Below are 21,154 nucleotides of genomic sequence, written 5' to 3' on the forward strand. Positions count from 1 at the left end.
TTGTGCCCTTTCAACCGAATACCTAGTCTTGCCTGAAGTGTGCAGATTGTCCAACAGCACAGAGAGTGGTTTGGACAAATGAACTCCAGGTAAAAAGTTGACACTTTAACATGCAGGTTTTACAGGATGAGCAAAAGGCAAAACATTAAAAACATAAAAAATGATGTATCTTCCCCAATCACTGAAGCACCAGACTTGGTGAACTCACTTGACATGATTGCCCCCATGTGGACACAAGCGTGCACTGACAGGCATTGGACAGGTTTCCTCTGCAGGTTTTATTCAGTTGATTATTAAAATATTCAGGAACACAAATATTACTACTAATTGTTCACACCAAATAAATATACATAGGCGTTGAATAAATCATTTGTCTACACATTCACACAGGAAGCATCGTAAAAAATAAATTACACATTGAAGGCTTGAGTTAAACTCGTGTGCTGTGCATTTCTCATGTGTGTACAGTAAGTCTGCAGGCACACGTCTCTGTCCCTAGGATGACTCGCGGCAGCCCCTCAGGTAATACACCCAAGAATAAGATTTGTTGTAGCCCTCGGAGCGCTGGCTGGAGATGGTCAGCTTGCCAAACCACGGCCCCGGAGAACCTCCTGGAGGGGCCTCGAAAAACACCAGGATGTTAAGGGTCTTTTTGGAGAGGATGGTGTCCACCTCTTTAACTGTGAAACAAGGGTTGTCCACCTAGGGGCGAGGTAAACAGTGCCAAATCAATCACAGATGCATTAGAATGTTGAAGACATGTATTACATTGAAGCATTTTGTCAGAGCTGGCGGTCTAAACAGGAGAGTGTAAAAGCCAGACTGCAGCACTCTCTTCACTGTAACTGTTCCAGGATCAATTTAAAACCTGCTTGCTTCATGCTGCACTGCCAACCAGGAAATTATTTTCTTGCATTTCAACAGATGTATTGGCTTTTTTCAGAGTGGATGAATTGGAATGCAATAAATCACTTTCATTGTCAATGACATCAGTGCTCCTTTCAAAAAATATCACATTTTTAAAACTTTTATTCCGCTCTTCAATCTGGTTATTGTTATCGGGCCATTATCACATACCTGAAAAGAGAAAGTGGTGGCCTGCAGAAAGACATTCTTGAAGGGGATGGAAGCGGTGCGACCGGACCGGACGCTAATCGGGCCCTGGGCTAAGGGAGGGAGGCAGATCCCGTTCAAGGGAAAGATGTAATCGCCACCGATCGCGGAGGACACGCTGAGCTGGCTTCTCACTTCCCCCAGCTGTTGAGGTTCAAAACAAACCTCCATGCTGACCTCTGACCCCACCAGGGCTTTGGCCTTGTCCACAGTGAAGTCCGGGCAATCTGTCTGCAGCAGAGAGAAAACAACAAGGGGATCACATGACAACAAATAAAATCACTGGGATAACATTGATATTCAAACGCCATGAACAATGGCTATTTAAACCTGGTTTCAGCTTTCTGGCTCCTGAGTTAGTCTCTTACCTTTATGCACCAATATACAATCATTACTGCTAAATTCCAGTTTGACAAAATACATTATTATCTCTAACACTGTTAGAAATAAACAAATTCAACATGTCAGGTGTAATTTTCACTACAACGAATTGGTGATAGTGTCAACATGACAGCCTTAAAGGGACCAGGGCTACTTTCTCAGACTCGACAAAGCTTCTCCAGCACCACATAACACATCATACAACTGTTTTCACAGGCTAAGTAGCAGTCCTCGTGGCCAGTGTATGCGCAGAACTGGTGAACTGGTGAACTGCCCCTTTTGAAAGACACTATCCAGTCCCCATATCCATTAGTGAGAGCAAAACTCAGCAGAAAACAGACAGCAGTCGACAGAACATTCACTATCGCAGGAACATAAAGATTTTAAGTCATCGGGACGCGTCGATTGTTTTCTTACCTTGCCATAGTACTCTGTTTTGTAGCGGGCGTGGTTGGTAAACTTAACAAAAACGGAATGGCTGCAGCCCAGAGAAGTGTTGAAGTGGACAGTTTTCTCTTGTGGTGGGGGCAGAGCTCTGAGAAGCAGATCGTAGTGGAAGTAGCCCAGATCGTTACTGTGCAGAGTCAGCCGGGCTGTAGACTCGCCCGCATGCAGGGGCTGGTACTCGAAACTTAGAGAGCTCTGCAGAGAGGAAGCACACACACACACACACACACACACACACACACACACACACACACACACACACACGGAGTATCAATTGTGTTTGCACACAGCTGTTTTACTTTCAGTACAGCATTAGATGTCCTCTGTATTTACCTTTGACTGTCCTGGCACAGTGTGCTGAGGCGGAGCACTGACTTCAGGGCATTTACACTCAGTGGTCAGGTAGGTAACTGTGGTCAGGGGGTTCTCCACCTGCACAGTGGCCGAAGCCGTCCGATGGACAGGGGTCACCAGCTCTATGGTTGACAGGACTCCTGGAGACGTGGCCTTGAAGGTAACAAAGTAGAACAAGTACTCGCCGGACCCCTTGTTACGAAACGTCACCTAAAGAGAACGGGTTGAAGGGCGACGTGAGGACAGGGCTGAGGAACATATTCAGATCTGGTCACATAAATGTGTGTGTGTGTGTGTGTGTGTGTGTGTGTGTGTGTGTGTGCTTGTGTGAGCGAACCTTGGTGTTGTATTGTCCTTCTCTGTATGTAAAGAAAGACATGCTGTAGTCTCGACTGGCCAAAGCAGGGACATCAATGTATTCTAGACCCTTCAGGGAAACCGTAGCATCGGGCTTGTCCGGTTTCAGGATCTCCATCAACACGTGGAACCTGGGCACGCAGACACACACTCATGACTCTTCTGAGCAACCGTGCTAACAGGACTTGTTTGATTCTCCTCATTACATTTCATCAGCTATCCAGCAGTCACATGCAGCAGGAAGGTTTTGCTCTGATCTGAATGCTAGATAGACTTTCTCATTCGTCTTTTCTCTTTGTTTGAGGGCAATCTCAAAATAAAACCTATGAACTTCTCTTTCAAGAGGTTTAGATTTCAATGGTCATATATGTGCGCATTACCGCTGAGGCTTTGAGAGCCAGTTGTGCACAGGAAGCAACTCTGAGTGGAGAGTCTTAGCAGGCATCTCATGCACAATGGTGTCCTTTGCCTTTGGAGGTTCAGCAGTTCCGTGAAGGGAGTAGAGCGTGCCCGTCCCATCAGGGAAGGAGAAAAAGACCGATCCCTGAGGAAATGAGGAGATATATGACAGGTTAATGTCACACAATATGCACAAAAGAGGCATGCAGATAAATACGCGATTGTGTTTAAACGCTAGTGCTCCATCTACCAGGTGTTTCTTCCCGTCAGCAGTAATGGACAGCGGTCGGTAGGTGATCTTGCATGTCTTGTTTTGGAGGGGTTCAAGGATCACAGAGGGCTCAGCGCTCCACTGTTCTCCCTCTATGACAGGTCTGATGCTGCACTGCTGGTTTGTGGGGTTGAACACAGGCAGGGTCTGGGTGTGAGAGCTGCGGACTGGGCAAACAAAGTTCACCACCTGGAGACAAGCAGACAGACAGAGGTCAGAATTGAGCAATATGTCGTGCAAAGGCAGTTACATGTCTCACAATCCTTAACAATCCTTGCAATGAGAACCTGACAAGGTTGCTTTTAGTTTTTAAGATACTGTGTAACCCTAAAAATTTCAAATACTATGTTGCTTTTTTTTAAAGCGTTTAAAAGCTTTTAGTTACATTGATCTGCAATATGTAGTACGTCAAACAAATGTGATAATCAGTCTTTGTTATGACAACAATTAATGCAAAGATGAACTGCTGGTAATGTCTATTTTTTAAAGGAAATTTGTTTGTTGATATGGTAAATTACCCTTATGTCTTTTGCCTTTGTAAGAATATGCTCATAGATATCACGTATGCTAGTTGAAGCTTAAATACAGAGGGCCAATTTCATGTATGTACCTGTGTGTAGATGATGATTGCAGAGAAGTTTAAGTTATAGCTTTAAGTTTAAGGGGAGGGGGCTGGAATCTGACGACGTGGCATCGATGACAAGCGTTAAGAATAACTGTATACTATTAGCCAATCCTCGAGCTGATGACCTCGTTTACTTATGGAGGTCAAAAAAAGGCATCATAATTACACATAAACTGTTTCATAACCAGTTAAAAGTTCCTTGCAGCAACTTTAATATCAATTTCTTCAGCTGATCGTCCAAAATAATAGAAACATGGGAATATTACTCAGACAGTGGATGTCTCCTCTCAATAGGGAAAATATATGTCACCTTGTTTTGACTGCCAGAGCACAGACAGTAGGATGATCAAATGCATGCTGTGTATTTTCTTTTATGACTATTCAACATTGTGTATAAAAGTGCATCAATCAAACCTCTTTGCTAGTGGAGGCTACAATGCAGGAGCCCGTTACAGTGAGGGTAACGGGTGAGGAGCAGCCCTCCACACAGCAAGACAGGTTCTCATATCTTATGTCGTTTATCAGCTCCACCGGGGCAAACGTCAGTTGGAAAGGGACCTTCATGCCTGGACAGATGTAGCCATTAGCTGGTGTGATGGACAACTCTGGAGGAAAGTTCTCTGTTTTCCACTCGAACCTGTTGATACACATAAATAAAAAGCAAACAACAGGATATAAATCCACCCAGAATAAGTCATGAGTCCCAAATGCAAACTACTACAAAAGCAATGTTCTCATAGCAAGTTAAAGAAAGTCTTTGTTCGATGAAACAACAATTTGTAGACTCTAATAAAAAGGTGCAACTCTACAAAGTCTAGCATGACGACTGCATGCCTGAGTGTATCTGGATGTGTGTGTTTGTCAGTGCTTCTTATGCAATTAGTCTAAATGAGGATTTTTATCTTACTGAAATTGGAAAATATATTATATAACATTTACCTGGCACCAATGTCCCCAGTGTTCTTCATGACAATCCTCTTCCTGGCTTGGCAGCGCTGGACAACAGCTCCAAAGGCTAGGTGGAAGTGGTCCAGGTGGACCTCCACACCCTGGCAGTTCAAATCAGAACTCGTGGTTAACATGACTTCATCCAAATACAACGGACCTTAAAATGTCTTGTTTATGTGTTTCTAAACAAATACAGTCTGTGCGCATTCATTTTAATGGACATCATTTGTGTGGAGATAATTCTAAAAATAATTACACCGGTGAACTTAAAAGTACTTTAGAGTAGAATTCCCTATTCCTCTATACATCAAGCGTTTTGCAAATGATGCCCTTTTAAAGTGCAGGAGCTTTTCTTCACAGCCTAACCTGGCAGCAGCCTTGGATGGTCAGCAGGGGGTGTAACAGGCCTGCAAACTCCGCCTGCAGCTCAGCGGTGAAGGGAGGTATCTGCTGACGAGGTGAGAACTGGATCTCAATGTTACACGAGCCAACACTGGCTTTCAGGTTCAGCTCACCTGCAGGACTGACTGACAGATCCTGTAGGAGGAAGAGGAGGTGGAGGAGAATATGTAAGTTTTGTTTGCTTCGACTACTGTTTATCTGTGTGTGTGTGTGTGTGTGTGTGTGTGTGTGTGTGTGTGTGTGTGTGTGTGTGTGTGTGTGTTCCCTACCCTTGGAGCCAGTGGTGGGTTGGTGTTAAGCAGCAGAGTAAAGGAAAGGTCTAAAGGGCTTCGATTGACCAGAACCACTTGTTTTTCTAACTTCTGACCCAACATCAGAGATCCCAGCTTCACTTTCCGCTGCTTGGGGTTCTCCACCTCCAGCTATGACAGAACGATACATATTCAGGATAACTGAATCACCATCACTGAATCAGAATTTAATAAATGATGACGAGTAAAGTTGATAGTCGAAAGTCTTTTCGCATCACTTGAGAACATGTTTCTTCTCCGCCCCAGTCTTGCATTTACAATCCCTTTAAACATCCCATTACAATAGTGTGGTACACTTCATTGCTCAGAAGAGAATCAAATCTGCTTCCTGATTCCGCCGCTCAGCAAACGTTGCAAATCAACGCGTTAACGCGGTAATTTGTGACCGACATTCACGCATTCGTCCTTCTCACCTTTATCTCGATGCCTTGCCCCAGCATGTCCACGTGTCTCGTGACACAGCTGTTTAAGACAAAGGTGAGTCTTTCATTGTAACGGCATGCCTCACGAGGATAGAAGGTGACCGGTGCCTTCATCACGGCACCAGGGGACAAAATATCTGGTTGGAAGTCCATCTCCATGTAAGAGGTGTTTCTGAACTGGCACTCGACACTGAGGAGAGGGACGTCGAGCAAATCAGAGTGTTAGAACCCTCCGAACTTTCTGAGAAGACTAAAAGCATTTCTTCGCGCAGGAAACACCTTCACCTGACGCGTGGAGGAAAAACAGAGACACACAACTACCTGATGTCCCTTTCGCCTTTGTTGCTGATCACCAAAGTCTGGGAGGCCGGCACCATGCCCGGACTGTACACGAAGCACTTGCCAAAGTTGTGCTTGGTGAAGGAGAACTCAAGGCTGGGTGCTACAGCTCCGCCTTCGATGGCAAATGTAAATGTCGGGCCGTGCTTCACCTAAAAAGATGAGACAAGAGAGAGAGGAAAACAGGAGTGGGGGGAGTTGTTGTAGAAAAGAATCAAGAAAGAATGTTACGTTTTAACATCAGTTTAAACACAGCTTCCACCAAATTGAATTAAGGTGTGACATGAAGAGAATTTAATTTATAAGTAAATCTTATGCACGATAAGATTTAACTATATATCTAACCGGATATCTAATCTACCATTTATATTTCATTAAAAGGTGTAGTCGTTGACTATAATTATTGACTATGAACAATACAGGTAAACATCTTGTGGGATGCATTAGAGTCTGAATTTGGCAGTAATAGTGTTAGTATTTGTCTCTGAGAATGATGAAGAGAAAATACAATACAAGTAGATTTTTACTCCATCACTTTTGTGTCAACTCACTTAACAGAACGTGAAAAGAATAACATGGATAAAGTCTTAAAGTCATAAAATCTAAAGGCTATACACTTTTCTTTTTCTTGTCAGTACAGAATGAGGTCAAACCGGCCTCTAAAAACCTGATAGGAGGTCAGCATCTCACCTTGATACTCAGTCGGACATTCCGCAGGTTGCAAATGCTCCAAGGACAAAAGAAGAGTGAGAATCGCAGCTGCTTCCCAACCTCAATAGTATCGTTTTGTGGCTTTGCTTCGAAGTATTGCAGCAGCTCACTGGGACCCGTTAGGTCAAAGTTCACGTCCAATCTGAATCTTGCCAGATTGGACACCATGAGATTAACGGTGGATTGCTCTGAAATCCCCACCTACGAATAGAGAATACAGGAAGATGACATGTCATGTTTCAGCTCCACACATAAAGGCACCTGAGTGTTTGTTCCTGTGAAAGTGAGCTGACCTTCCCGAAGTCCAGAGTGTCTTTGTGGTTGGGGCCGATCTCTCTGAGGCCTCCTTCTGGCTTCTCAACTTGAACGGAGGTGCTCATGCTGAAACAATCGGCTTTAACGATGACCGCGAGTTGCTCTGATTTCCACTTCACCGTCAGAACCAATCTGAAGCTCACACAGCCCTCCTGGCAAGGCGTGAAGGACACTGACAGTGGCAACCTGCAACGAAGAGTTCACAGCAATTGACAGATTTACTGCTCCCTATGACTTTCTACAGTTTGCTAGAGGAGTTGTAACGAATTGAATTAGTAGTAAAGCAACGTGCAACTTCCTCACAAAGCTTTGATATTCGACACGTTAATCGCCTCATGCCAGATGCTGCAGGGATGACGCATTTTTGTAGGCCAACCTCAGAAGTTAGCATCGCACTGGTTCCCATGACAAAAAGCTAATGGAATTTTTTCATTTTGGATTATTGCCAAAAATAAACTTTGTGTCAATCAAATGTTTATGATACTAACATGTTTTGTTCAGGAAGATCATCTTCACTCTTGTCTGACGTTTGAAGCATTTGAAAGACTGTTGCAGACCCAGAAGTAAAAAACTAACGGTATAAACGAACTGCACCACGTTGACATGAGCACAGGAATACACAAAGAGGCTGTAAAGGACTGGTGATTGCGTTTTGTGATGTCATTTAGCTACTATATTAGCGAGGCATATTTGCTGACATAATTTATGCTGTAGAACAAATCTCTTAACCGCAGACCTTATTTCAGACATCTAAACAAACGGCCATTAAAAACATTGACTTTGAGACAAGGGAGCCGGAAGTGCAGAATGCTGACACAGCACACACAAGTCAGTGATTGAGTTTTCAAAAGGATGGACACATATATATATATATAGCATTTTAAAAGGAAAGTCATGCCATTTCGTTGTGTTTAGTGTATGTTATAGTGACATTAACCTGTCTCTTGGGGCCACTGTGCCAGTCATGGGCTGCAAAATGAGGATGGACTGCTGGTCATTACAGAGAAGAGATGACTGCACCACAGAGAAGTGGAAGGGCTTCTCCTCCCTGTTCACCAGATCGACTGTCTGTTCCACTTTACGACCTGTGCAGGAAAAACACACACATCATGTTGCAACGTTTTACTGACTCATAAATGCAAATGTGGTCACTCTGAGACTATTGATTTCAACATTAGGTTATTCATCATTGATAAACAGTGACCTGCTTCATCAATGGATGAACTCTGTTACGGTCACATCAGGGGGCCAAAGGTTTTGCCGGTGGAGGGCCGGATTATCGGTGCTCATATTTCTGTCGCTTAGCCACGACCGTGATCTTTTTTCTTAAACCCTAACCAAGTGGTGGTAGTTGCCTGAGTAAAAACCAATATCTTCATCATGCTTGAGCGCATGCAGATATTTTGTGCAGGTAACTTTGACAGTGAACTTTAGAGACATATCTACACGTGTGTGTGTGTGTGTGTGTGTGTGTGTGTGTGTGTGTGTGTGTGTGTGTGTGTGTGTGTGTGTGTGTGTGTGTGTGTTGTACCCTAGCAACATAAATATGCACTTGAACACCAACATTCATGCACTGGAGAAAGAGAGGAAAAATATTCATTAGAAAAAAAATATTTGTGTATAACATGTGGTGTGACTCGAGACTCGAAAAAGAGATCATGTCCCTGTGTAAATGCATGTACGTGAGCAAGTGTGTGTTTTTGTGTGTCTATGTATGTTACACACCAACAAGCAGTTCTCCAAAGTCAAGGTGAGGTCTGTCGAGGTAGACAACGGGTTCTTTAGTGGTGCCCACGCACAGGAAGGGGAAAGTCAGTGACAGAGTCTCAATCGTAAAGCTCCAGAAGGACTCGGCCGTTTCCAGCTGCTCAGCTAAGTATTCAAAACACACCTGTGCGCACACACGCACACGCACACACACACACACACACACACACACACACACACACACACACACACACACACACACACACACACACACACTCATCAGAGGATTACAAATGGAAAATAATAATAATAATAATTAAAAAAGACAGAAAAAGAAAAAAAAGGGTGAGAGGAATAAAAGACGTGAAAGAACGGGAGGGAGGCGGGACAAGCAAACGAGACCTGATTTGATCAAATGAGTTGAGCTGGAAATGGATTAGAGGAGATACGATTAAAAAGGTATTAGATTAAATGGAGGGAATGAAATTGGGTTTGATTTGTTGCGATGAAGTGGGACTTGGGGAGACAGGGAACATTGAAACAATAATGAGATCAAATATCTAAAATGAGGCGTGAGATTGACTGATGTGCAATGAAATGAAGGACGGGACGAGGTGAATTAGATGATATACTGTCGTTGAAGGAAACTGGAGGACAAACGTCCACTATTCTGACTGCGTGTGTGTTTCCATCCTTACGTCCGCATTACTCCCAGGCAAGATGGTGCCACGTGGGGTGAGGCAGCAGAATGGGCCAGCATCTGTGTCTTCACACCTCCACTTGAATGAGTAGGGTTTACTGGTTGGGTTCACCACACTGAAACGTCTGTGGTGTAAAGGGAGAAGATAAACGTATATACATATATATATATATATATACAAAGTGTCATGGCTTACAGTGATAGAGGGGACAAGCTCTCATCTCTTTCTTTTTTTACCTTGTGATTGGCACAGATAAGCCAACCGAGTTGAACTCTACGACCCTGGTGTTAGGGTCCAGAGGGCTTCTGAAATCCGGGTTACGGCGGTTCCCACTGATGTAGTCTGAGACCTCCAGGTCAAAGTGGCAGTGGGGCAACTTGCTGCGGCCACACACCGAGACACAGGGAGCCTGATCTGCATTCTGCAAGTTGGGGATACTGCAAGAAAAGGCATATGCACACAGACAGACGTCTCACAGTCATTCTGTCCTTCTACACTTCCAGGGGTTATATATCAAAGAGGGTGATGTCATTTGTTATGACTAGGAACTTAGGCCTTGAGGTGGGGCCAACTTTTAACCTGAGGCGCAGCTTGAAAAAGCAGTCGGTCTGGGCTCAAATCTTGGGAAAATAAATCAGATTGTTTTGTCTTATTTACTGTACCTGCTGACCAGCCTGCCCTGAAACTGAGCCACTTCCCGAGGTGAAAAGCAGATGCTGAAATCCTGAGTGGCACCGGGCGCTACGGTCCCAATGCTGGGCTCCACGCTGATGGGCGGAAGCTCAGGATTCCCCGTCAGAAGAGACATCCCGCTTGGTAGAGCGCTGGCAGGGCGGGATCGAGTTAACACGCCTGCTGACCTGCTGCCTGGTCTAGAGGTGAGCGTCCCATCTGTCATGGCGAACACATGTTCACATTTACACACAGTTTCAACCCCTCTTAACAGTTAATGCTGATATTCAAGGACAACTTGACCGTATGATATGAAATAATATCACTGGACGGTAATACCTCTTTGTTCATGGTTTACAATATTGTTCCTTGGATCCATGTGGACTTGCCAAGAGTATTCCAGTTTGACAGTGCCATGATTCACGATCTGCAGTCTGCACACACACACACACACACACACACACACACACACACACACACGTCCATGTCTTTATTTTAATTATCTGACCTTCAGTATGCTGGAACAATATATATTTGCATAGTTAGTAAATTAAACATCTTTTTGGGGTATCACTGGCTGACTAAATGTAAATGTTGCAGCCTGACTTACTGGTGGAGCCTGGTTTGGTAAAGCAGGGTGTCTTTGAAGCGGATGGTGTCGGTGTCGCAGCTGAACTTCACGTAGTCACAAACTGCGCTGATTCGCAATTCCAACTCCCACTGGGAGTCCTCAACAACAGAGCAGCAGGGCTCCGGATCCGTCTTCATCACATGCGTGCAAAGTTCAACAATTATTGTGAACTCGTGACTCTATTCAACATCTCATTCACAGTCTTAATGTGTACCTTATTCTTTAAAGGCTGCTGTGGTGCTTCTGAGGCCTGCTTGGAAGAATTCTGCCACTGCACTGTGCTCTGTCGGTCGTCCCAGTCGGCCACCTGCTCAAGCGGCTGCTGGAACTCCACCTGACTAACTTTGCATCTCATTGGCCGGCTGGTAAGCGTCACTGGCTGATTGGAATGAAAGGTGACAGTCACTTCCTTGGAACAACCAGCATGAAGGTGCCCCACCTGTAAAAAAGAAAAATGAGGTTATTTTAATAACATGCAGCCAAGTATAATGCTAAGCAAACGTCAAAAAGAGAGCAGTGTTTGAGACCGAGTCCCCTTCATTAAAACTGTATTCCTTCCTTCAATGCTTTACCTGTGGTGAAAAGAAGACATGGGATCCGACAGGTGGCCACTCAAAGCGCACTACCTGGTTGCTGCTGTGGTTGATCATGGTGAAACTCTCTTGAGAGGGACAATCTACATGGCAGTCCCCAAAATTCAGCACCACATAATTACCTGTCAGAGAGAAACAGACTTTGTAGAAAATTCCTGGATAAGAAGATAACAAGCGGATATATTAATATATTCCAACACGTACAGCATTTCTCTGTTCCTACTTCACACCTCGCCCTTTCTGTTCTGATCACATGATTGCCCTCCTGTCTTCTCTTACCTTCCTCTCCCTCCTCCTGATCTATTTCCTGCAATGACTGCCTGATGTTGTCAAGAGAGACAACTTCCTGGTAAGCTTCTCCGGTCACTTGTATTAGGGTTTTGCCGTACTGGTTGTCCTCCACCTGCAGTGACATCTTGGCCTTGACACTTGTGGGCTTGTCGGAGCAGAAGCTAACCTCAAACTCCACCTGCTCGTTAACATCCAGCCTCAGCACGGCTCGGTGCACCGAATGATGCTCTGTGGAAGACGGAGCAGTGTAATCAACAAGAAATATGGCGAGAACTGTCTCTAGCATAGGAGAGACGACGATGTTGAGTTTAACAATACAACAGTATCACAGTACATTTCCAGTGAAACCAGAAACCCATTTCTGGAGTAACATTAGCATCAAATTAGCTCAACTTGCAGCCTGTCAAGCTTTCATAGCTGCGTATGGAAGTCTGAGAGCATAAATCCTCAAAATTCAGAGGAGAGTGTTTCATTTTTCGCCTTCCTGAAGCCCAAAACGCTGGAGGAGATATGTTGAATATGGATTTGACAGCTGAATCCATCATTATCCTTGTTTCTCTTTGTCTTTCACGTGAGTTGTCAAGACATGGGTCATCCCATATCAATTCCACTGTGCAAATTGCTTCTAATTGTTTAAGTGAAGAGGAGTTTTACAGGTTACGGTTGTACCTGAGTCATTGGGGCCCTCAATCTGTGTTGAGTGGATGGAGCGGCAAGTGTGGCCAGAAGCAGCTTTCAGGGTGAACACTCCATGTTTATCCAGCATGTCAATCTGGACCTACACAACACACAGAGCCACAAAGCACCTTTTTGTGTAGCGTATCTATCATATTATGTTTTATGTGTTGTAAATACAGGTGATTTTTATATATTTTTTATAGTTGATGTAGGTAAATATGTCATTTTGCAAAAAGAAATGTGCTAAATCTATAATAAATAGAAAGATAAAGTCTCCTCCCACCTGAGCCGGAACTTTTCCATCATTTAGCAGCACCAGGGGCCGGGTTTGTCTGCGCCCGACCAACACCTGTGTGAACTGCAGCATTGGGCTTCCTCTGCTGTTCCTCAGAGTTGGACGCACCACACATATACTGGGCAGATTGCCCTCTCCCATGAGGCTGAATTCCAGCACCTTGCTCTTGAATGTGGGTGTCATTCTGGATACGACAGAGAGAAGAGTAGGCAGGCAGTGGTCAACAAGGAAAAGCGAGAGGCGATGCTATTCTGTTACACTCACAGTCGTGATAGAAGTAAATGGACCAAGAGAGCAGAAATGTAGCATACACAGTCATGAACTCATACCTGCTGGTGACCTCCAATACGGCCTCAAACACAGCACTGTAGAGCTGCACCGCCTGGGGTGTGAACTTGACCACAGCAAACACGTGTGACTGGCTGGGGATGCTCAGAGTTGTAGCAGACAAATCAAAAACATCCGCACTGCGGGCAATCTGTAATAAAAAAAAGTGTTGACATGCTATCGACCCTGCACCACAACCGGCAAATGCTCCTGGACGCATTCATCCGTGTATCTTTTACCTTAGAGCCAACATACTTGATGGCCATGCTGAGCACACAGGAAACCTTGCTCTTGTTGGTGAGTTTTAAGCGGGCCTGGGCCGTTCGTCCTACCAGGACTTTGTTGAACATAAACTGGTTCTGGTCTTGGACGTAAATGCGTTCAGCATTGCAAAACTGCTCAGAGGAGAGCTGACTGCTGTGGCACAGATGGTATTCCTCAAAAATGGATGCCATGTCTAAGGCTATACCTGAGGCACAAAAACAAAAGAAAATTACAAAATGATCACTTCATCATTTTATCCTATTAGACGTTTGTTTGAAATTGGCATATGAATTACTGAATTATGGCCAATTGTGAGGTCACGATGATCTTTTATTAGTGCCAAATTTGAAGAAATTCGCTCGAATGTGACAGACGTGAAATCACACATTTCTCACCTGGCTTGCAGACTTCAGCCAGCAGTCTGTACGGTATCCCATCAGGATGGTCTAAAGGATCACGGTGACTGACATCAATGTGCAGACACTGCTTCCAGTTGCCCAGCTGTTCAGCCGTACAGTCCACTGTCACCACCTGCTGAGAGCCTGGCTGCAAGTTCCCGTTGCAGGGAGACAGTGAGAACACCCCCACGGTGAGGCGATTCTGGAGAGAAACCTGGGAAGATCAGAGAGGTACAGATAAGAGTGGAAGAAAGATGTCTTTTGATGCATGTTTTTCATTGGCTTCTGTTGTGCAAATGAAAACGGCGGTATTACACACAAAAGACAAAAAACTCTCCTGGTATTTTGACATGGATCTCAAGAGCAGGTTTTTTTTGTATTTGCTTGATGAGCATCACCACTGTTTTCCCTTTCCAATAAAGATTATGTTGTTGTTGTAGCTTCCGAATAAACCCTGCTAACTTGAACCTTAACAGCCCTGCGAGTATAAGAGCAATCATTTTTTTCATTTATCGTTTTGAAAAGTACCCAAGAACTTTTCACAGCAGACATATACGACATGTTATCAGGAAAAGCACAGGCGGATCTAATAAAGTAACCGTGGCTTTGTTCCGTCAAGCCCTCCATTAATAAGTAACATAGTTTGACAGCAATTACGATGCTGCTGCTACTCTGTGTAAGGTCAGCAAAGCGATTCATACAAAAAATCACGAAGATTGGATCGAACTAGCGCGTCTGGCTTTTTCAATGATTACCTCATCATAAATTGGGCTCTCTGATACTCTCACAAAGACAAACCCTGAGAGGACTGTCCAAACAAAACAAAACCTGCATGAATAAGAATAGGAAGTGTCATTGTTGTCGTCTCCAGCAGCAGTCTCTCACCTGCGTCACACACGTCTGGACAGACGACTCACGTCTCAGTTTGCTGCTGGCACCAGTCAGTCTCTCTGAAGGGCTTTCTAGGGACATCTTCCTTCCTGAAACCCTGAGACCGGCACATGGAGACACAAACCACAATTTATTTTGAACATCTTTAAGCAAACGGATAATGGAGAAGGATTATGACAGTTTTAAGACCTTCAGCTTGTCATCACTTCAAGCAGCAGTTAAGATCTTGATTGCAGTTTATGCAAAAGTGCTTGTTTTGTTAAATTAAAATATTGAATGTAATAAACAATTTAAAGTACCAGAAAGATGTGATATTCAATACAAGCCACATGATTTTTTATTACCCTTTTACTTTTCAGGTATTGCAAGTTGTGTTTGCCTGCCGATACCGTTTACTGTAAAGCCACCACCATCACACTAATTGCGCTGGTCTTGCTCACCACTAAATTGGAATTAGATAAACCAAAGTCACATAAATTGGCAATTTTAGTCTGTATTGTTTTTAATTGGATTTACTTTCACACTACATTAATCATCATCATAAAAGCAGCACATTCCCACCCCAAAAAATTGCAGGGATTGGCAAAACAATGATGCTGCATTGAAACTTAATTTCGAAGGTGTATTACATATTAATATGGGATTGTGTCACCTGTGGGAGCAGAAGTGGTATAGCATGTTCAGTATATCATCAACAAGCCAAGAACACCTGAACTGAGCTGCTACTTCTAAACTTACGTTACTTTAAAACTTGATTTGTGATTTTTTTTCTTCTCTTCTTTCATTCCATCTTAGTTTTGGAAAAGTATCAGCCCTTGTGTATGAGTTTGTGTGTGTGTTCTGTTCTCCTACCCGGCCCTCCACGGTGGCCCAGGGTCGGTGATCATGCAGCAGATGGTGAAACGGGTCTCGAAGTCTCCGTTGTTCTCAATAGTGAAGCTCTGGCTTTTCCTGTAGCCATAGACCAGTGGGCCAAAGTTGAGGTCACATGCAGGTGTAATATTGTACCTAAAGGACACACACAGCAATTCATAATTTGAGCAAATGTGAAATGGTGAAAAAAAAAAAAGAAAAAAAGAGAGAGATGACACAAACGGAATCGGAATTGATTGTAATATTGTTCCTTAAATACTAATGCAAGTTACACAGAAGCGATAGTATGAATCAAGCTTTAACCTGGAGAAGACAGACTTGACCGAAACCTTTTTGGATAGGATGGCTATGGGTTCTCCTCCATTCCCAATGCTGGGTTCAATCACCTGCAGAAGAGGAAACCAAAATCTTAACTTGAGTGCACTCTAAACTGTTTCTATGAATGACTATGAATATATAGTTGAACCTCTAACACTGCAATCATTCAGACCGGTGTATGGCTCTGACCTGGCAGGGCAGGATAGATTGCTCTCTAATTAAGATTTCGGTTTTGGGCCTGCAGAGTATTTGCACTGTTGTGGGCTTCTCGTGGGGCATTAGAGTCCCGCTCATGGGGAACACGGTGAAAATGGAGTCCAGGTTTGGCTGTTTCGGGTCGGTCTGCTGCAATGCAAACCTTGTGGAAAGAGAAGAATGCAAGTGAGACAACTTTGTTAGTTCTACGGTAGTTCACGCGCAACCCAAACTCATATTTTAAAAGTCAAAAAGTAGCAGTTCAAACTCACTTGAAGGCTATTTCATATTTCCCTTGGTTTTTCATCCTAAGAGACAGTTTGGCCTCTTCAAAGACTTTGATGGTTCCAAAGTCCAGACAGCCATCTGCCACAGAAACAAGAGTTCATCATTTTAATTATCTTTGCAACCCACTGTCACCTCACAGCAAGAAGGTTCTGGACTGAAATATCCATCTGAATTACATGTGCCTCAAAAAATGTATACGCTTGGAAGTTAGGGAAGGACATGTTTGTTAGCTCTACCAGTTCTAACCTGGTGTGATGTTCAGAACAACGTCATAGGCTTCAGCTGTGACCTGTATGTTTTCTGTGTGCATGATGCCTAGAATCATTTCCACATCGGATACCTGAAACAAAACACACAGCGCACACTGTATAGACATACAAACTGAGAGGTGACACATATCTGCATCGACTCGGCCCACTGTACGCTAGATTTATTATTCATTTCAGCATGTGTACGTCTATAGTTTTACTACACCTCCAGATGTAATATCTTCTTAACATTGAGTGGCCTCTTGGGCCTGAAGTGCAAGCTCAATGGGAAAGAGGAGTTGGGTGAGATGATGCCCTCATCCTGTGGCACACTGAACTCATCACCCAACTCCTCCACACCCTGCAGTCTCCAAGACACCGACAGAGCCGTCTTATTATGCAGCGTCACGCTGCGGCTGTCCAGCCTGGAGAGAAGAAAGGATGAAGGTAGGTTGACCGAGAAAAAGACAAAGAGACGGAGTTAACTTTACACATTCATTTGAAAAATAATTGCTGTTGTCACTGTAATTGATGCACAGTATTTTTACTTTATCATGCTGCTTCCTTTTTGGACGGGGTTCACTTGTGCTTTGTGCAAATCACTTGTCAAACTACTGTGAAAAAATACTGGAAAATGTCTCTTCCCTGAATTAGTATTCTATGTTTTTGGTACCTGTCCAGCAAAGTCCTTTTGAATTGAAAATGCTTGCTTTCCAGCTCCAGCTCTGGCCGAACGCCCCAGCAGGAGAAGTTGATGATGACAAGCTCTGGATTATCCTTAATTTGGCACACAATGCTGTCCTTCATTTGTCCCAGTTGTGTTGGGTAGGCATACACTGTCAACTCCTAGCAGGACAGAATAATATTGACATTTACCAATGTATGTTATAATATTACAAGCATTCGTAAAACGTCAATGGACACCAAAATGTTCTCAATCTTGTATTTCCCTGTGCGGTGAGATCTGTATGGTACCTGTATCTGGTCAGGTTTGAGAGTCATGGTTGGGGGGTCCAGCAGATATGTGGCGGCCTGGTTATCATGCTGGAAATGGAACTGGACCTCAGCCTCCAGGCCTGAATTGTTATGAATCACGAGTCGCTCCGTGTTCTCGGGGTACCTATTTTCCTTGTATCTACACAAACCCAGACGCATGTGAGTCTGTAAATGTAAAGGCGTAGAATGATACCAACACACTGCGATATTCACAGCCATCACTCTGCATTTTACCTGTCTCTGGTTTTTCCACAGAGTAACGGTCCAAACTCAAAGTATCCAGGTTTGATTGCGTAAGTCTTCTGAAGCACTTCTTTCATTTGTGGTACCTTCTTACTGTGGGCAAAGAGAGTCCTGGGGAAAGCATACATGGTACCTTTAAGTCCAACTGAAATCACATTTAGTTAAACCGTGTCACATACAAATAAAATTGTTAAAAAAAAATGTTACTCTTAAAAGAAGAAAAAGAGGATGTTTGTTCGGTAATGCAGTTCAGCTTCCAATTAGGTCCCATGTATATCAGCAGTGCAATGCATTTAGGCTTCAAGATTTTTTTAGGCAATTAATTTCAAATATCTCCATTTTCAGCAAAGCCGTCAGCATTAACACACATTTTCTTCAGGAAATCAGTCTCTGATAGAACACTGACATCATTACTTTATTTATAAATATTAGGTGAAACATCAGAATGTAATTATTGTCTAGGATCTATTTGCAATTCTCTTTCTTCCCCATTTATTATTTCTGCATGAAGTTATTAAACAATGCTGACTGACATGTAGCCGTTGCAGATGGAGGGATAGGTGGAAACTCCTCTGCAGAGGAGCTGGTACTGTCTCTGGGTCCCCAGTAGCTCAAAGTTGAAGGTCTGCTCAAACTTCCCTGGGGAGTCTGAGTAGAACCAGACCTTCATTATCACCTCACCGTTGGCTGGTACAACCCACCTATGTGTTCTCAGGCTCCACACACACACACACACACACACACACACACACACACACACACACACACACACACACACACACACACACACACACACATTACAAACTTAGTATAAACAACAACAACATAGGAAAGAATAAAACACTATTTGTGGTGGTGGAGTGTGTCTGTGGGCTTTCCCTTGCCTCTGGTTGCGTTTCTGCTCTAAGTTTTCTTGGTGTTGGTTTTGTTCAGTGAAGTCAGATTTGGATTTGGAGAAGACGTGTAACTGAGGCCAGCGAGACCGGTCCGAGCTATTCGCCTTCTTCTTGGCTGAGGTTGGTCTCCTGCTCTTCAGACTCTCTCTGATCTTGTCTTTTGTAACCGCACTCTCCTTCATGCTGCGACCTTTGGAAACTGTTGCCGCCGCCGCTTCCTTTAGTGCGCACACACCAAACACCACTCTCAATCTTTAATGCTGACACCAGTTTTTTACAGTAAATTTGTCGCACAGATTCATTTTCAAATCAAGACCACATTTCCTGTAAATTCTGCTGCTTCTTGGATAAGATTGTCACTTCCACACTGGTAATTTTGCACTTATGTGTTCACCTTGACAGCTGATGCTCGCACGTCTTCCACCAAATCTTTCTTCTCCTTGTCGTTTTCGTCCAGCCCGGAGGTATCTAGGAAGGTGAAACAGCTACAGGTGAGTTGACTGTTAGATTGCTCCCTGTTTTGGGGGAAAGGAACCAAAGAGAAAGTGGTGGGAGGCGGGATGGGTGGGCCGCTGTGTCCCAAGTCATCCAACACCTAACCAGATCAAAGGAGAGACAGAAAGCAGATTAGTTTGGTGAAGAAATAGACAACATTTTAGAAAAGATGCATACAGTAAATTATATTTACTACAAAAACAGAAAAATCTGCCGTACCTCGACCAGTGAAGGCAGGGTGCGGCCTCTCAGCAGCTCTAAAGCACTCGGATAGTCTTTCCCTGTTACATTCAGGACAATATGAGGGATAATCTTGTGTGGAAGCCCCGTGTCTACTTCTGCTGGTGCTCCCATCTGACTGGACATTGGGGACATGATCTTGCTGCTTGCTTTCTTGCTCCTCTTGACAACAGCGGCCTGTGCACAGAGGGTGATGGTGTCTCAAGTTGGTGTGTTATGACAAATGTTTAGCAGTAACACATTTCCCAGTAACGGATTACTGTAATATCATTTCCATAGCAACAAATAGTGTAAAGGGTTACAATTTGTAAAAGAGGAATTCTGAAATTTGTTATTTTGTGTCAGGTAAAGCCATGTTGCAATGATCAGTATCAGTATGCATCTTCCCATAAAAATAACCATCTTATTGAATGGCAGGCAGCTGTTTAGGATAGGATAAACAAGAATTGCATCAATGTCCCAACTTTCCAGGCAGTCTTCACTTAATTACAGAGAAAACACGACTGACAGATGATCAACCTCACCTGTTTTTCTGCCAGGGCATCCTCCGACACCGGCAGGGCCTCTTCACTGGGGAGCGGGACCAGCATCACACCCCGGACTCGGTCCCAGTGCTGCAAGATGTGCTCCACCTGTTCCAGGCTCTGCTCATACGCACTGAACTGAGACTGCAGCTCATCCACAATGGACTGGATTGAGTGGATAGTCAAAACATCAAGGGTTTTACAAAGTGGTCATCGGCATTTAACAGCATTTATTGGTGTGTTTTTTCTGGTGTGGCAAAAGCAACATAATATATGACTTAAATTGTCTTATTATTACTTATGTATTAACTGCAAGTGCAATGCAGCAGTTTGTTTTTCCATTGTTGTGCTGCAAATTTAACATTTAGCAGTATTATATGTTACTGTGAATGCCATTCCTATTTTTGTGATACTAAGTAAAGGTTGTGATCTTCTCACTTTAACTGTTGTCAAAGCACACTGAATGGTTGTGTATATTCCCAGTATCAGAGCAAAGTTTGATAGTTTGAACAATTGTATCCTTCAAGATGTTAGAAGAGTGCAAAAACAAATGGAAGTGACACAAAACGAATGCAGTTGTCTCAACATTTAAGGAGAGAGCTTTTGTAATGAAATGGGTAACTCCTCATTTGACATTAAGATGGAGTGTGTTGTTCTGATTGGGGGACGACCGTGTCACTCCTTATATAATAAACTCACCTCCAGCTTGCCTGCAGGCCGAGGAGACTCTGTTTGTAATCCCTTGGCTTCTTTTGTCTTCTTCTGGGAATGATCCGCCTCTTTGCTTTGATGCACTGTATTAGCAAATACATATACAATAATCAACCAATAACACTCAATCTTCTTTTTGATCATGACTTTTATCTTGTCAATGTTATGGGTTGTATGTTGTTAGTTGCATTAATCGGGATGACATTAATTCCTTAGCTTACTGTGTGAGCTTTTATTTATTTTCTACGAGCCCTGAAACAGTAATCACTTAACAATTCATGAGA

At 43.6% G+C, this 21,154-nt stretch overlaps 1 protein-coding gene across 1 annotated transcript in view; it reads right to left on the minus strand.

Annotated features, from left to right (window-relative positions):
- Positions 1 to 495: 495 nt before the first annotated feature.
- The window catches only part of hydin (HYDIN axonemal central pair apparatus protein), a gene marked incomplete at both ends in the record, with an annotated part of 66,572 nt that continues 45,913 nt past the window's right edge, over positions 496 to 21,154 (minus strand). Inside the window, 45 exons of the mRNA XM_079224093.1 lie at positions 496 to 702; positions 1,078 to 1,344; positions 1,912 to 2,136; positions 2,275 to 2,505; positions 2,633 to 2,783; positions 3,033 to 3,196; positions 3,302 to 3,511; positions 4,362 to 4,584; positions 4,887 to 4,996; positions 5,262 to 5,432; positions 5,567 to 5,719; positions 6,022 to 6,220; positions 6,352 to 6,521; positions 7,060 to 7,281; positions 7,374 to 7,581; positions 8,333 to 8,480; positions 9,121 to 9,286; positions 9,801 to 9,927; positions 10,040 to 10,240; positions 10,466 to 10,694; positions 10,815 to 10,909; positions 11,086 to 11,246; positions 11,321 to 11,545; positions 11,679 to 11,821; positions 11,979 to 12,218; positions 12,660 to 12,768; positions 12,952 to 13,147; positions 13,293 to 13,441; positions 13,530 to 13,759; positions 13,950 to 14,166; positions 14,838 to 14,940; positions 15,696 to 15,851; positions 16,020 to 16,102; positions 16,224 to 16,392; positions 16,502 to 16,595; positions 16,764 to 16,857; positions 16,992 to 17,190; positions 17,439 to 17,611; positions 17,741 to 17,900; positions 17,996 to 18,115; positions 18,538 to 18,705; positions 18,889 to 19,118; positions 19,295 to 19,495; positions 19,615 to 19,812; positions 20,160 to 20,324. Coding sequence (XP_079080219.1) covers positions 496 to 702; positions 1,078 to 1,344; positions 1,912 to 2,136; positions 2,275 to 2,505; positions 2,633 to 2,783; positions 3,033 to 3,196; positions 3,302 to 3,511; positions 4,362 to 4,584; positions 4,887 to 4,996; positions 5,262 to 5,432; positions 5,567 to 5,719; positions 6,022 to 6,220; positions 6,352 to 6,521; positions 7,060 to 7,281; positions 7,374 to 7,581; positions 8,333 to 8,480; positions 9,121 to 9,286; positions 9,801 to 9,927; positions 10,040 to 10,240; positions 10,466 to 10,694; positions 10,815 to 10,909; positions 11,086 to 11,246; positions 11,321 to 11,545; positions 11,679 to 11,821; positions 11,979 to 12,218; positions 12,660 to 12,768; positions 12,952 to 13,147; positions 13,293 to 13,441; positions 13,530 to 13,759; positions 13,950 to 14,166; positions 14,838 to 14,940; positions 15,696 to 15,851; positions 16,020 to 16,102; positions 16,224 to 16,392; positions 16,502 to 16,595; positions 16,764 to 16,857; positions 16,992 to 17,190; positions 17,439 to 17,611; positions 17,741 to 17,900; positions 17,996 to 18,115; positions 18,538 to 18,705; positions 18,889 to 19,118; positions 19,295 to 19,495; positions 19,615 to 19,812; positions 20,160 to 20,324 — 7,860 coding nt within the window. The remainder of the gene's footprint in view (positions 703 to 1,077; positions 1,345 to 1,911; positions 2,137 to 2,274; positions 2,506 to 2,632; positions 2,784 to 3,032; positions 3,197 to 3,301; positions 3,512 to 4,361; positions 4,585 to 4,886; positions 4,997 to 5,261; positions 5,433 to 5,566; positions 5,720 to 6,021; positions 6,221 to 6,351; positions 6,522 to 7,059; positions 7,282 to 7,373; positions 7,582 to 8,332; positions 8,481 to 9,120; positions 9,287 to 9,800; positions 9,928 to 10,039; positions 10,241 to 10,465; positions 10,695 to 10,814; positions 10,910 to 11,085; positions 11,247 to 11,320; positions 11,546 to 11,678; positions 11,822 to 11,978; positions 12,219 to 12,659; positions 12,769 to 12,951; positions 13,148 to 13,292; positions 13,442 to 13,529; positions 13,760 to 13,949; positions 14,167 to 14,837; positions 14,941 to 15,695; positions 15,852 to 16,019; positions 16,103 to 16,223; positions 16,393 to 16,501; positions 16,596 to 16,763; positions 16,858 to 16,991; positions 17,191 to 17,438; positions 17,612 to 17,740; positions 17,901 to 17,995; positions 18,116 to 18,537; positions 18,706 to 18,888; positions 19,119 to 19,294; positions 19,496 to 19,614; positions 19,813 to 20,159; positions 20,325 to 21,154) is intronic.

This window comes from Taurulus bubalis (genome assembly GCF_910589615.1).
Source record: "Taurulus bubalis genome assembly, chromosome: 9".
Classification (NCBI taxonomy): Eukaryota; Metazoa; Chordata; class Actinopteri; order Perciformes; family Cottidae; genus Taurulus; species Taurulus bubalis.